The sequence below is a fragment of the Penicillium cinerascens genome, assembly GCF_028974065.1.
Source record: "Penicillium cinerascens strain IBT 15544 chromosome Unknown contig_6_segment0_segment0, whole genome shotgun sequence".
NCBI lineage: Eukaryota > Fungi > Ascomycota > Eurotiomycetes > Eurotiales > Aspergillaceae > Penicillium > Penicillium cinerascens.
Genome location: NW_026695295.1, coordinates 2,014,863 through 2,025,959, shown reverse-complemented (window position 1 = coordinate 2,025,959; position 11,097 = coordinate 2,014,863). Strand labels below are relative to the sequence as shown.

Here is an 11,097-nt window from a genome sequence, read left to right as displayed (position 1 = left end):
CCCATCTACTCGACCGTGTTCCTCATTTCGTGGCATGATTCCCGTGTATTAATCACCATATCCCAATGGTATCTTTCCTCTCGTGTTTCGGTGGATCCCGCCAGCGGGAACGACGGATTCTAGCAAAGAAAGAAGGTCGGTTGCCCAGAGTGAAATGCTTCGAATTCAAGTTCTGACAGGCCGCAATTCAATTAGAAGCAGCAAGGAATCTTGATCAACTACCATCATGGACAGCGCCAGACAATACGCTAATTCTGCAGGCGTTTGAATGGCATGTCCCTGCCGATCATCGCCATTGGCTTCGCTTGAAATCTGCATTACCAGAGTGGAAAGCTATTGGCATTGATCAGATATGGGTTCCCCCCGGTTGCAAGGGAATGGACCCCAATGGCAACGGATATGACATCTATGATCTATTTGACCTTGGAGAGTTTGATCAAAAGGGAGCCATCTCGACGAAGTGGGGCAGTCGAATGGAACTGGAGGAGATGATGCGCCAGGCACATACTCTCGGGATTGGTGTGATTTGGGATGCTGTTCTCAATCATAAGGCTGGAGCCGAGTATCCTGAATATTTCGACGCTGTCGCGGTAGATCCGAAGCGTGCGTCCTGTATCCCCTTGGTCCAATTTCCTTCCACTAATCCCGGGTCTTACAGAACGGAACAAGGAAATATCCAAGCCGTTGGAGATACATGGCTGGACAGGCTTCGATTTCCCCGGCCGTGGGGAAATGTACAGCTCCATGAAATACCACTGGCAGCATTTCAGTGGCGTCGACTGGGATGACAAGGGAAAGAAACAAGAAATTTATAAAATTCTCGGATCCAACAAAGATTGGGCACCCGATGTTTCCACCGAGAATGGAAACTACGATTATTTGATGTTTGCTGACTTGGAACATTCACACCCTGAAGTTCGCGAAGATCTACTTCTCTGGGGCACTTGGATCACGGAGTCACTGTCCCTAAGTGGTATGAGACTCGATGCCGCCAAGCACTTCTCAACTCGTTTTCAGAAAGCCTTTTTGGAACATGTTCGGGAAAGAGCCAACCCGAACTTCTTCGTCATGGGCGAGTACTGGACTGGAGATGTGTCCGCTATTCACGACTATCTGGAGGAGGTGGACAACCAAGTCGTGGCATACGATGTACCTCTGTTGGTAAAGTTTTCCAAGCTTTCGCATGCTCGGAGTCCTGACCTCCGCGGTATTTTCGACGGTACATTGGTAAAGACTAAGCCAGAACACGCCGTGGTAAGATAACCAGCCAAGATGAGTTCGATTTACGAATGCTGACGTGTTGAAGACATTTGTTGCCAATCATGATACGGTAAGCACCCGAGGCTGAAGTCTGAGTTATGTTGCTATGCAAACTTACTGACCCCTTGAAGCAAGTAGGGCAAATGATGGAAGTAAGATGAGCGCTCATGTGTAACCTTGCAAGGTTACCCTCCTTATTAAAATCGGTCAAGCTAATGATACACCAGACCCCAGTCGCCTCATCATTCAAGCTTCTGTCCTATGCATTGGTTCTCCTTCGAAAAGGTGGATATCCCTGTGTTTTTTACGGTGACCTGTACGGGATCCGAGCTAATGTCAAGGATCCAATGACACCTTCGTGTGATGGAAAGCTCCCCATTCTGACCCAAGCACGCAAGCGGTACGCCTACGGCGAACAGGAAGACTATTTCGACCAACCAAATTGCATCGGTTCGTTTTTCCAGTCACCCCTTTTCTCCTTGTAGCCTTTTTCATTGACAATGTGGCAGGGTTCGTCCGCTACGGAAACGCCTATCACCCCGGACTGGCCTGTGTTCTCAGCAACGATGGACCCAGCAAGAAAAGGATGTTTATTGGTCGACAGTATACGAACTGCGAGTGGACTGATGTCCTGGGGTATCATAGCGCACTTGTTATCATCGACAAAAGGGGCTATGGCGAATTCCCCGTCAATGCCATGAGTGTTAGCGTATGGGTTGAGGCGGCCGCCGTCAAGCGGGATGGCCTGCAAAAGGACTTGTACGTTATAGCGCCCCTCTCTTTGCACTAGAACTGACTTTCAAAACAGCAATGTAAATATTTATGACTACTAATTGGTGTTAATCCCTGTCCAGGTCATGCAATAGACCAAATACCGGAAAGGGAAGGCACGTATCTATGTACATGTACAATGACGTGTATAATGATGTAGTTACTACTCAGGTACTTCGTGTTCCGTAGCAAATTTGATCCCGTCTCTGGAAGAATCTATTTTCTCCTGTAAAAGAAACTCCCAAATCCAAGTTAAATAAATCAAATACGATGCTCACCGGATAATATGAAATTTGAATTTACCGAGACGCAACGGCGGCTGATTTCTCAATGAGGATATCCGGTCAGGACAGGCTCGGTGAGACACCGCTGGTGGATGTATCCGTCCATTCCCGGACTGCAGCATAGATGGCGCCCCAAGATGTCTCATAACCACACGCAGACTTTTACGATAGATCCACTTTCGCTTCTGTGCACTCTAATTTCAATTATAAATCCTCGAGATGGTACAAAGTCTTCGAGACATGTATGGCGTCAGGTATGACGGTAAATCCGAATACTGCCAACCACTTGCCATGTTTGTCAAGAGTGTGGATTCTATTCCGTAATTATGGTGCCGTACAACTGAAGAAGTTCTCGGGTGGTTCCGATCGATCGCGCGATGACCTCTCATGATTACTTCACGTTTTAATTGGCACTCGGGTGATCTTCCGTTCCACTACCGAAGAGCTTTTTTGCATCGCTAGGATTGTATCTGCTTAGGTTTTAAGCCTGCGACCTCAGGTTTTGAAAGCTTATGGAATCTTGGGAGGGTGCACGAAAGCAGGCGCAATACTATCTAGGTCAAGATAGCAAAATATGCCGTGTTTTTTTTCGAATCGGGATGCGCAGTAATTGGTGCCGAATTTTCTTTTTACGAGACTTGGCAAGTGCTCTTGTCAGACATCAGACCCATAACACGAGTCATAGTTTTCGGGTCTGTGCCTGTCGATGAATGGGCTAGTAAAATCTAGAAATGGCACCGAACCGAAAAAAAAAAAAACGGGAAGTGAAAATTTCGCAAACGTGAAATTACATTACACGCCGCAAAAGCCAATGTTTTTGCCCGTCCCGCTTTGCTGCCAAGAACATTCCACAGTGGCTTGGCTTGGCTTTGGCTTGGCCGACGTCTTCATCGGCTCAATCGATGCTACCCGATTAGGTATCTGCAACGGGTCTCCAGACAATCCCAGTATTCTTGGTTTGTGGTGGCTCTTCTACTCCGAGCTATACTTGGTAAATTGTTACCAATCTGTAAAACTGAGTGGCTCTGGTACTGAGACTAGCTTGACATTTTCCGTGGAGACCATGGTTGCTCCCTCAGCTCCATATCGCCATGAGACATCATATCCCGAACGTGGTGTAGCTCGAAGAAGAATCTTCACCGTAGTGTCTTGATTCACAATTTCTGACGCTGTGCATCCAAACATACTAGTCCGCAGCTGAATCTATTTCGAGCTTTTCGTATTGTATATGTGCCTCGGTCTTTTTGCATACTTATTTCCACCTCTCGCCCTGACCTTGTATTCTTTTGAAGATATCCCCTACCAGTTTCTGAATTTCCCTCATCCATACCTACTCTACATTTCCCTCGTTTCGATTCTATTTGGCCACCATGCGTCTCTCGCTTGCTTTCTCCCTGGTGCCTCTGGCCGTCTCTGTTGGTGGTAAGTCTTCCGATTCTACAATAAAGGAACTTTATAATAATCCTTACAGCTATGTCCGTTACCGAGCCCAAGAAGGGTGTCGAAATCGATCCTTCAACTTCCTTCGATGTGAAGTGGACCTCCGTTAAGTATGTACATTATAGCCAATTCATTGCCTGTTATCACCGACTAACCCTGAGCAGCACCGATGTCTCGAGCTTCGACATCTACATCGTCAACAATGCCGTCTATCCCCCTGTCAACAAGAAGATCGCGTCTAACATCAAGACCTCTTCTAACTCCTACACCGTCGATAGCGTCGATATTTCTGCTGGGTATGCATTACAAAAGAAAAGGTTCCTCAAAGGCAAAGTTCTAACTTCAACACAGCCACGGCTACCAGATTGACCTGATGTCCGACGCTACCGAGAATACCGGAATCCTCGCCCAGTCCCAGCAGTTCAACGTGACCAGCTCTGTTCAGAGCTCTTCCACTAGCAGCACTTCTACCTCTACCTCCACCAAGGAGTCGTCCACCAAGAGCTCTACCACCAGCACTATGATGACCACCACCTCTACTGGTTCTTCCACCGGCACTTCCACCGGCACTTCCACCGGTACTTCTACTGAGACTTCTACTGGTACTGCTGGTATGACCACGACTCCTGCCGCGTCTGGTACTCCCATTAGCGGTTCTTCGACCAGCATGACCGCTAACGGAACTTCGTCGGCAGCTCCTACCGGTTCTACCGGCGCTGGTGCCGCTCTTGACGCTCACCCCGTCGTCGCTGCCGGCTTGTTCGCCGGTGCCGTTGCTTTTGCTCTGTAAACAGCTTTCTTCGGGATTTGTTGACTGCATAGACACCATCTACGTGACATAATGTTGTGGCTTATTGAAGTTATTGACGTTACGGAAAGGGGGGGCTCACTTGGTAATATTATTGGTTTTTTGTTGTCTGGTTATCGTAATTGGGAAACTTTGAAGTTCATGCAAACTGTTCTACATGTCAATTGGTCGTGATGAGGTGCTCTTTGGAGTTCCTTGGAAGATTGGAGAATAGACGTACGTTCAATGAAAGATCGGTTATTTCGGTGAATGGCTCGCGTAAATATATTTCTATATCTTCTCTTCTTCGCTCTCTCTTCTTTCTTCGTCCTGTAGATCACCACTCCGAGTCTCCACCGTCCTTTTCTCTGCCACCCTTTTGACTATTTGTTTATACTGCTACTGGCAGCAAAAAGAATATACTAGGTAGAATTTCTAGAGTATTCGATATAGGGAATAGAACTAGGCTTGGTTGCTCAAGGACAGTGGGGGTATCTTAAGAGCTAATTTAGATGTGCAGAGAAACGCTTGGGTGAACAGGAAATACTGCAAAATCAGGTAACGTGAATAAGGTCTATAATGCTCTCTCAAAGCCGAACTTGACCACCATGCAGCCGGCCCCAGTCCTTCTGTCCAAATGGCACGTAGGTGTTGCCCTGAAGCCAGTATAGCCGGTCATCCTTCGAGATCTGTGCGATATCCACGCCTTCGGTACGAAGCACATGCTTCTGTTGCTTGTTGTTTCCAGTAGACTGCATCTGTGGCATGACACGCAGGAAGAGCGGCGCAGCAAAGCGCGGCAGGTTCTTCAAGGTATGCGCGGCCAGGCTATCGAGCGTCGCCTGCGAGGGCTCCAGTGCGGGACCGGAGGAATTACCACTGGCGATCTGTTGGTTGAACACTATAGCAGCACACCCAGCGCGGCCATCATGGTTGGGAAGGGCCACGCCGTAGACGTTTGCCTCGTGCACATCGGGGTGGGCACCCAATACCTCGGAAACCTCATTGGTAGACACATTCTCGCTCTTCCAGCGGAAGGTGTCACCAAGTCGATCCGAGAAGAACCAGCGACCATCCGTATCCCAACGGACCATGTCACCCGTGCGGAAGTAGGCGTCACCCTTCTTCAGCACATCCCGCACGATCTTACTCTGGGTGGCCTTATCATTCTGGAAATAGCCCTGGAAGTTGGCACTGGGATCTGAGGGATCGATGGCGAACAGCAGCTCGCCGGGGTCACCTCGAGGAACCTTCTTGCAGAGGCCGGTCTTCGGATCTCGCCATGGCTCCTGAGTCTCATGATCGACGTCCACAATCGCAGAGCCGCGACTAAAGAGGTAATTTCCGATAATGCCGTTGCGGCCAATGGCACCGGCAGAGAAACCATTGGACGATTTGTTCCAAGCGCCGGAGGTTCCCTCGGTGGCAGCGTAGAACTCGGCAATGGTGGGGATGTCGAAACGGTCCTTGAAACGATTCCACACATCTGGACGGAGGCCATTACCAAATGCAAGTCGAATTTTGTGCTTCTTATCCAGGTCTTCCCCGCTTTCCGGGTCGATCTCAGGCGACACACCAAGGATGTATCGAAGGGTTTCACCCACATATTGGATGATGGTCGCGTCATTATCACGGGCTTCCTTCATGAAGCTCCGAGCGGAGAATTTACGGCCGAGGATCAGGGTTGCTCCATTCATCAGACATGTCACGAAGCCGAGAACAGACGCAGACGAGTGGTAAAGAGGCATGCACTGGAATGCGTTAGTGGAAGATATCTAATTTACTATAGACTCGGAAGAACTTACCGTGAAAAACCGGTCTGAATTACCGACTTTCAACCAATCTCCAATGAATACGCTGCCGGTCCAACACTTCTTCCAGCTCATGATAGCGGGCTTAGGAAGACCGGTCGTCCCACTGGTGTAGATCAGTAGAGCCATGTCTCGTGGAAGAAGACCACCGCGGATATTATCGTCCTCCCTCACGGGGTCCATCTCCAAAATCTGGGCCTCCACATCTGGAGTAAAAAACAGTACATTGATAGAGCCCTTTCCATCACGGAAAGTTGGAGAAGCAAAAGTCTCCAGTTGCTCGGGTGTGAAGCAGTCACGGACTTCCTCGTCTACTATAAGTAGCTTTGCAGTGGATGTGCGCACGGAGTGGGTGAGAGGCTTGCCCGACAAATTATAATTGATGAAAGCAGGCACAGCACCAATGCTCCACAGGCCGAGCATAAAGAAGAGGAAGGTTGCCGAGTTCATGAAGTCGATAGCCACAATCTCTTTCCTTCGAACACCGTGGACGTTCTTGAACCACGCTCCGTATCGGAGGGCCATAATGTAGGTTTGGTGGAAGGTCCATGAGCGACCGTTGTATACAATGAATTCCTGATCGGCAGTCGCGGGAGACAGCGCGAAGCTCTCGAGGGTGTAGAAGAGGTTCAGGCGATCGTCACGCTCGGCAAATCGTGATCGGAGGGACACCTTCACCAGGGACTTGATCATACCGATATCGTAGAAGAGCGACCATCGAGCGTTCAGGTAGGCAGCTGCAGCCGCTGCAGCTGGAAGGCCGACCTTCATGGGAATGTCTAGACATGGGTGATGAGTATAGAGATTCCTCCACGCTAGGTAGTCAGTACCTACTAGTTAATGGTAGTGGCATCTTGTTTTAGGCTCCAAGAAAAGCAGATGCGCAAGCAAGCGAAGTGGTTGTATTTACGGCGGCAGGCGGCAGGCGAGAGGCGGTGGATGGCCTAGTTTGCGGACAACAACAATAGAGGAGAGACTGGGCGAGGCTGGTTTTGAAGTCCAGCAGATTCGATCAGGAGAAAGAGTTCTAATATATCAAGGGACAGGGCAGCGCCGTAAAGGGCCCATTAAGACGGGAGCCGCGCAAGAAGGGGAATCAGGCCCACTTGGAACTCAGGGCGGGCCTCGGCTCGGAGTAATCGATCGTCCCCGCATGGCAACCCATTTGATTCGTGCTTAAGAGTTATGTGCATTCATTTCGTTCTCTCATAATTATGCTTGTTTATACACAGTTTGCATCTCTTTATCTCTACGCCTCTACTTTCTTATTTGCAACTATCACTAAATGTGACAATACTTGTGGTTGGCCTTCACATGGATTACTAGCTCGGCTATTTGGGGGGGATCTGCGGGCCTGCGCTCTCTCCACATATACCCAACGGGTCCCGGTGCTTTAGGTTCAGAACGTGCCTCGGAGGGTCCAAGATTTGAGACTAAATGAGCGATCCATCTGCAATTGACTTTCAGGCTGTCGCATCCACTTTACCCGGACGATAACGAGGTGACACGAGTGAGATCACAAAATTTATCTTGGCCAGCTACCTATCTAGGCAGTACTGTGTAGAATATATCTTAATGTTTGATCCCAGACCAACTTGGGTACGATTGAACCACGTAGAATTATGTAGGGCGATTATGTGTTCACAGACGCTAGTTATTCAATTTGGTAATCGAAAAGCATCCCATCTCCGTTCAATCTATGGCTAGTTCAACTTTTTGTCTCCAACCTTGACTGAACGCCCTTGACGACGTTGGTAATCCAAGTAACCATAAGCTCCGATGGCAATAACGGCGATGACGAGTATATTGCCTATCAAATTTGTTATCTCAAGTAGTCCACTAACAGTCAGGAAAGCAGTACTCACTAGCGATGAACTTGCCAACTCCACCTGCAGCTTCCAACGTGCCCTTCACAGTATGCAGGGCCATAGAAGCAATACCGACAAGGAAGTTGACGAAGGCGAGGAGAATACCGTATACCGCATCGAACGCGCCCTTGAACGTGGAGAATATGACCTCGAAGATGGAGGCGACGAGATCTTTGAGAGAAGTGATGAGTGACGACATTTCGGCGCGATGAGTTGTGTGTTAATGTAACACGGTTGAAAGCTGGATGGAGACTTTGGAAGTACTATTTCTAGACCAGTGGCGTATATATATCGGTGTGGGGGGATGTAAGGATGGATCAAGGGGTAAATAAAGAAATCTGGCCCGATGACGAGGGCATACCAACTTGAAAGCCACTATGAAAATGAGGTAAGTTCTGCTGACGAAAAGCAAGTTTAGGCGAAACCCCGGGTTCCTTGTTCTTACCTTGCGCCTTCTGTCGCGGTCGCTGGTTTGGTGATTGGTGATGACGTGCACGCCACACCAAGGAAGGCGCACTGCTGTGGAATAAAGATCTTAATATTATGTTGTTTCCAAGTGTATCAACGCTGCTCAGCAGATACATATTCCTCCACTGACCGCAATGTTGTTGCCACTATGTTATAATAGCAGGAACTATCCTGTTAGATATGATACGTCATTCAGGCGTCATGTCTGGTAGCTTAATAAAACGATAGATATATATTTTGCTGCATCCAGCACGTCGGATTTACCATTTCCTAAGAACAACCTTTCACAATGCCAGCCAAGAAGGTTCTCATCATCCTCAGTGATGCGCACACTTTTCCCCTCAAAAAGAAGAGCGGACCCGATGCCGGCCTTGTAGTCGACCAGCCTTCGGGCTTCTTCCTTCAAGAATTAGCAAAGCCGTTGCAAAAACTCCTAGACGCAGGGCATGAGGTGACCTTCGCCTCACCCAAAGGACGCGAGCCTGCCCCAGATCCGAACAGCGAGTCACTGCTCGCATACGCAGGCAACTTCTACGAACGCCGAAAAGAGATGGAACTTATCGAGCACATGAAGCGGACGAATGGATTTGACCGCCCGCGACCTTTCAGTACCTTCAGCGAAGACGAACTGGCGACATTTGCAGGACTCTTCATTCCCGGAGGGCACGCGCCTCTGACGGACCTGGGTGATGACCCGGAACTGGGCAGAATCCTGCGATTTTTCAATAAAGAAAACAAGCCAACTGCCGCCATCTGTCATGGGCCCTACGCCCTGCTAAGCACGATGAAGGCAGGGGATGGCTCGTTCGTCTACAAAGGGTATAAGATCACATCTTGGAGCGACGCCGAAGAAAACTTGATGGAGACGCTATGGGGTGGCGAGGTTGAGAAGGTTGAGTCGGCATTAAGGGACCAGGGTGCGATTATGGTTGAGGGTGCAACGGAAAAGGTTGGTGGCACGACGCTCGACCACGAGCTAGTCACTGGCGGTAATCCTTTGGCGGCAAATGCTTTGGGAGATCGATTCTTGAAGATGCTCAGCGTATAGTCGTGTTTTGCATCTCCATTTCCCGTGAACATTATGTGTATACGTTAAAAACGTTAAAAAGTATTTAAAAGGTCATTATCGAAAAATAAAGGAACTAGACCGACCTGCGCATACACCTAAAACAGGAATATAACTGAAGCCACAATATATTACAAAATTGAATTCCGTTTTGATGTTTCCTTTCCAACCAGCGCTGACTGTCTAACTCAACCCGTTTGATTCAGCCCCTGTTTGGCACGAGTCCCTGGTTTATTAGGACTTTCTTTGGCTGATCGGGAGGTATCCTCTCCCTTCTCTGAGGATGTTTTCGACTGATTCGAAGACTCGGCGGCTGATGGTTTCTTGTCGTGTTGCGACGGTCCCGGGTGCTCTAAATCACGGCTTCGACGATTCACGCCTTGGGCGGCTGGATCTTGGCCACGAGGGTCGCCCTCACCATCGCCATAGCCAGTGGTCGAGTACGGCAGGCGTGCGGTAACTGATCTTAATATAAGAGCATCGGGTTTTCCGTGATATGATTGGAAGGGCAGTGAACGGCAGGGGTGGGCCTTAAGAGCCCTCAGGCAAATTCCTCGATGATTGATCATTATTCACAGGAACACTAGACACGAAGATAAATGTATAGAATTATGAAACTAAGCGCGTCGGATCCTTTAAATGTCTGCCCTTGACCGGTAATGACGCTATCTGATTTGTCTGATTTGTTAAAGAGAAGTAAATCGGTCCCAATCATATACCTGTATGTGGCCAAGCGGCAAATCATTATTACCTCATGATGTCGCATCTTCTTATAGAGCAAGTTTATTTCAAAGCTTCTGGCCTTCTATCCATGGATCCCTTGTCAATCATTTTAAATACCCTATAATAATCTTGAGAGATTTAGTAAGCTTCAGCTGGCTCTTCTTCTGTTGAACTCACAACCTTCCTCTAAGCGTCTCAATCATCGACGAAACCCCTTGTTCCTTTTTACTTCATCACCATGACACAACCGATCCGAACATTATCTGTGCGCAGATTAGCAGTGCAACAACCGCGATCGATGGCTAATCGGACCTGGCTACCGCCGATACATACGACTGCTCGGAGGAGCTACTCCGCCCGTGACAAAGTAAACGAGGCAGAACCCGGGGGCCAGCGGCGGTAAGTTCTATGTTTATACATAAAGAAGCAATGACTGATTCGGAATTTGCCTTTCAGACTAATAATTGCTGCGTGCGTTGCTGTGCCAACTTTGGGCGTCTTGTGGATGCGCAGCGGGAAACAGACCCTCGATGATGCTGGCCGAGGTGCCAATCAAGAGTACAAAAAAAGTGCCGAGGGCAATAAATAAAGCGACAAGTGAAGATTTGGAGTGTTCTCT

The 11,097-nt window shown here is 48.7% G+C and overlaps 6 protein-coding genes across 6 annotated transcripts; 4 read left to right on the top strand and 2 right to left on the bottom strand.

Moving 5' to 3' along the window:
• Positions 1-65: 65 nt before the first annotated feature.
• N7498_006743 (alpha-amylase) lies at positions 66-2,093 on the top strand (the record flags this gene model as incomplete). The annotated part of the gene is made up of 8 exons (XM_058453805.1): positions 66-135; positions 196-603; positions 659-1,254; positions 1,307-1,330; positions 1,392-1,412; positions 1,488-1,710; positions 1,770-2,019; positions 2,069-2,093. 8 exons carry the CDS (start codon positions 66-68, stop codon positions 2,091-2,093), a joined length of 1,617 nt encoding a protein of 538 aa, XP_058307996.1.
• A 1,592-nt stretch (positions 2,094-3,685) lies between these two features.
• N7498_006742 (GPI anchored serine-threonine rich family protein) lies at positions 3,686-4,545 on the top strand (the record flags this gene model as incomplete). The annotated part of the gene is made up of 4 exons (XM_058453804.1): positions 3,686-3,737; positions 3,787-3,865; positions 3,920-4,051; positions 4,107-4,545. The coding sequence occupies 4 exons, from the start codon at positions 3,686-3,688 to the stop codon at positions 4,543-4,545; spliced, it is 702 nt and encodes a 233-aa protein (XP_058307995.1).
• Positions 4,546-5,129: 584 nt separating this feature from the next.
• Positions 5,130-7,206, bottom strand: N7498_006741 (uncharacterized protein; the record flags this gene model as incomplete). Its single annotated transcript, XM_058453803.1, has 3 exons — positions 5,130-6,293; positions 6,348-7,132; positions 7,188-7,206. 3 exons carry the CDS (start codon positions 7,204-7,206, stop codon positions 5,130-5,132), a joined length of 1,968 nt encoding a protein of 655 aa, XP_058307994.1.
• An 850-nt stretch (positions 7,207-8,056) lies between these two features.
• On the bottom strand, positions 8,057-8,420 carry N7498_006740 (uncharacterized protein; the record flags this gene model as incomplete). The annotated part of the gene is made up of 2 exons (XM_058453802.1): positions 8,057-8,163; positions 8,219-8,420. The coding sequence occupies 2 exons, from the start codon at positions 8,418-8,420 to the stop codon at positions 8,057-8,059; spliced, it is 309 nt and encodes a 102-aa protein (XP_058307993.1).
• Positions 8,421-8,978: 558 nt separating this feature from the next.
• On the top strand, positions 8,979-9,737 carry N7498_006739 (type 1 glutamine amidotransferase domain-containing protein; the record flags this gene model as incomplete). Its single annotated transcript, XM_058453801.1, has 1 exon — positions 8,979-9,737. One exon carries the CDS (start codon positions 8,979-8,981, stop codon positions 9,735-9,737), a length of 759 nt encoding a protein of 252 aa, XP_058307992.1.
• Positions 9,738-10,716: 979 nt separating this feature from the next.
• On the top strand, positions 10,717-11,067 carry N7498_006738 (uncharacterized protein; the record flags this gene model as incomplete). Its single annotated transcript, XM_058453800.1, has 2 exons — positions 10,717-10,877; positions 10,935-11,067. The coding sequence occupies 2 exons, from the start codon at positions 10,717-10,719 to the stop codon at positions 11,065-11,067; spliced, it is 294 nt and encodes a 97-aa protein (XP_058307991.1).
• Positions 11,068-11,097: the final 30 nt, after the last annotated feature.